General features: G+C 54.5%; 1 protein-coding gene across 1 annotated transcript in view; it reads right to left on the bottom strand.

Annotated features, from left to right (window-relative positions):
- LOC101590979 (olfactory guanylyl cyclase GC-D) overlaps positions 1-3,462 on the bottom strand; it is a 28,530-nt gene that overhangs the window by 8,122 nt on the left and 16,946 nt on the right. Inside the window, 1 exon segment of the mRNA XM_012515025.1 lies at positions 2,808-2,996. Coding sequence (XP_012370479.1) covers positions 2,808-2,996 — 189 coding nt within the window.

The raw sequence follows: 3,462 nt of genomic DNA, 5'->3' as shown, positions 1-3,462 counted from the left end.
CTCCTCCTTCTCCTCTTCCTCCTCCTTCTCCTCCTCCTCCTCTTCATGGTTTTGAAGAAGATACCACCTAAGAACCACCTCATTGGAAGGGACATGAGTGGTTACCCCCCTCGTCTCCCCTGGCTGCACTCCTTCCCCAGTTGCTTCTTGGGATGGACAATTCCCCAGGGGGTCCCAGCCCTCATGAAGGACCTGAAGTCCGTATGCTCTCCCCAGCCTCTCTGCGTCCCTTTCTGTCTCTGCTTCTCAGGACACTCAGAGCCTCCTTGCCCAAGTAAGACACCCTGGGCCCGACTTCTCTACTTTATTCCCTAAGCCGCGGAGACGCAGAGCATAGGGGGCCACACTCTCCAGTCCATGCAAAGGACTGTGCTCAGAAGCACTCTCAGCTGCCGGGCAAGGCTGTGGCTCATTGTGCTGGTGTGTCCTCTCTCACACACAGGTGGACATGGCTGGGGCAGGGAGGGGAGAGCAAAGGTTTTCTTACTAACAAATACAGGTGTGAATTCTGACGCCACCACTGACATCCTGTGTGGCCTTGGAAGAGCCACTTATCTTCTCTGAGCCTGGGTCCTCATTTGGGCTGTAAAGCTGATGATCCATCCACTGAAGAGCATGCAAAGGGTTAAAAGAAGTGGCCTGTGAAAATCCTTTGGCTAAGTCAGGGCTCTGTGGGGGCCTCTGCCCTCCTGTGCTGGGGTGGGGCAGGTGCTGAGCGCCTGGTGCTGCAAGACTCAGCCTTATGCTGCTGAGTACATGAGGGAAAATGCTTTTATATTTCGTAATCTCTGTCCCAACCTGTAGGCACTTTCATCCCTGCTTCATAAATGGGGCTCTCTGGGCTCAGAGAGGCGGCAGGCCCAGGGTCCTTTGGCCAGGTGACTGGTGCAGAGCATGGGCCCCTGGCTTTCTGAGGCTCCCAGAGGTTCTGTTTCGCCCTGAATGTGTTCATCAAAGTGTGCACTCGGCACAGCCAGCCCTGCGAGGGAGCCCCAGCCCCTTGCGGAATCAGGAAACGGCGTCCAGCTGCCTCCCAAGCCAGCTGGATTAGACAGCGTAACCAGATCCTGATGGGGGTGGAGGGGAATTCGAGGTGGATGGTGAGAGTGATGAGAGACGTTGCACATCACAGGGAACAAGCCTCCCATTCCCCGCATCTGGAGGGGGCGCGGGCCTTGTTTTATTTCATCTTCCTCTGCCAGGAAGATGCAGGCCTCTTGGCCTGAGTTCAGAGAAGAGCAGAACTGTGTGATTCAGAGCTGTGAGGGGCACATGTGTGAGGAAAGATCGGCAGAGGTGGAAGCGACATGGCTGGGGGATCAGGGCAGGTCACAGCCGCGGGGCTTGGCAGGAGAGATGAGGAATGCCTCTGGGCTCATTGGGCTGGGCAGCCATGGAGGTGGGGGTAGGCACCAGCGTGAGATATGCTCAGAACTGTGGGGCTCCTCAGGGGAATGGAAGTGAGGTGACACTGAGGCCCGCTGTTGGGTGCCGTCAGCAGTGGGTAAACCACCTGGGGTTCCTGGCCCTGGGCCCCTCCCTGGAGACCTGGTGTGTCCTGAAACCTCCTTCCCCACCTTCTCTACTAGGTCTGAAGCAAGCCTTGGGGCCCAGCTTCTGGATTAGAAAAATGGGTAGGGCTGAGATGGGGAGGTCCCCATGACATGGGGGAAAGGTGGGAGGCATCTATTCTCACAATCTCAGTTTACAAGAACTTCCCAAGGGGGATAGGATCCTCCTGTCCTTGGTGAACCTGCTACAACTGAGGGTCTTATTCCCAGCCCCTGCAAGGAAAGGTAGTTCCTTAGTCCCTTCCCTAGAGGGGAGGCTGTTGGAGAAAAGCCACACAGAAGCTGGTGGCCAGACTGAGATGTGAACCCAGGATTGAGAGGTACACAGGGACAGGACTGCAGACGGCCTTGGTGGCTTTGCCAAGGTCTCTGCTGCCCTCTCCAGGGTCTCCCACCCTCAACCCACTGCTGGCTTGCTTCCTGTCCAGCTGCTGAGGCCCACTCAGCATTCCACACTCACCAGCACCTCTCGGGGTTCAAGTCACACCCAGAAAATGCTGGAAGAGAGCATCTCCTCTCAGACCCTTGTTCTTCCTCTGCAGATACCCCTCAAGCTGGCAGGGTGTCCTCTCTGCGTCCAGGGTTCCCCCAATCATCACTTTCACTGGGGGTTGTCATCATCATCATCTCTTACCTGTGGGACTTGGAGCCCTGGAGAGTGGGCACCAGAGTTGACTCTTCTGTCTGCCCATGTCCCGCAAGGGTCAGGAGCCAAAGGTCCTGCCAGTAAATGTTAAAGGGATGGGTGACTGGACAGTGAACAAGCGGACACTATGGCCCACATCCTCCACGCTGTCTGACTCCCACCCATTGCAACGTGACTCTTGAGCTTTTCCCATCAAGAGGTGGAGTTTATTTCTCCATGGTTAGACATTTCTGACCACTAGAACATGTTGAAAATAGCATTTCTGATGCCAGGTTAGAGCTCAAGAAGCTTGTGTTCCTCTGTCCTCTCTCTCCAAACCCAGCCACACTGGGCTGTCCTAGCCAAGGCTTCAGAGATGTGGGGATCAGCTAAGATCACCAGAGTTCCCACCTTGCTCACAGCTAACCACAGTGCATGAATGAGTCCAGAAGGAGCTTTCAGCTGACTCTTAAAGTGCCTAGCACTTGTGGGGGGATATAAAAATGTGTTCAATAAATATGCAGGAATGAATGCTTCAGCGAATTCATGGGACCCAGATTTTCTGCTCACTTAGTATGTGCTAGGACCCCTTAGTTAGACCTGAGGCTGGCAGTGCACTGGAGTCCCAGAGGCCTCTCGGGGAGCATCTGCAAGAGCACCCTCTCTGTCTTCTGCCTTTCCAGCTCCAGCTCTTCTGTCCTCTCCTGGACCAGGGCCTCCAGGCTCTGGGAGTATGTCTCCAGCATCCGCAGTGCACAGTCAGCAACACTGGTCTTCTTGCCTTGATTGATGTTTTTGAACTGAAGATGGGACAGAAATTTCAATTCATCCATGAAAGTCAGCCATGAAAGTGCCTGGCCCTCAGCTTGGGAGTCTGGTTACAGGAACAAGCCCAATGTAGCTCCAGCCAGGAGGAGATGGATTGTTGGGCAGGTAAATTTGTAAGTAGGTAGGGGTGGGTGCCGGTGTGGCTATGCCAAGGGAAGGGCATAGGTGTGAGTGGGAAGGCAGGAGAAGGACTTTGCAGAGGGCCTTGGACACAGCATGGCATTACCACTGACACATGTATCAGCCTACTGCCAACTTCCTCACAGCACTGTGAGATGAGCACTCTGGGCTCTGATGGCTGGATAGATAAACAGACAGACAGACAGACAGACAGACAGACAGACAGACAGACAGACAGATGGGGAGAGAGGGTGGGTGCATGGATTGGTAGATAGATGTGTGGATACCTAGACAGATAAGTGGATAGATATAAACAAT

This window comes from Octodon degus, unplaced genomic scaffold (genome assembly GCF_000260255.1).
Source record: "Octodon degus isolate 3935 unplaced genomic scaffold, OctDeg1.0 scaffold00049, whole genome shotgun sequence".
Classification (NCBI taxonomy): Eukaryota; Metazoa; Chordata; class Mammalia; order Rodentia; family Octodontidae; genus Octodon; species Octodon degus.
The sequence above is the reverse complement of the archived record's forward strand: the minus strand, read 5'-3'. Positions and strand labels throughout refer to the sequence as shown.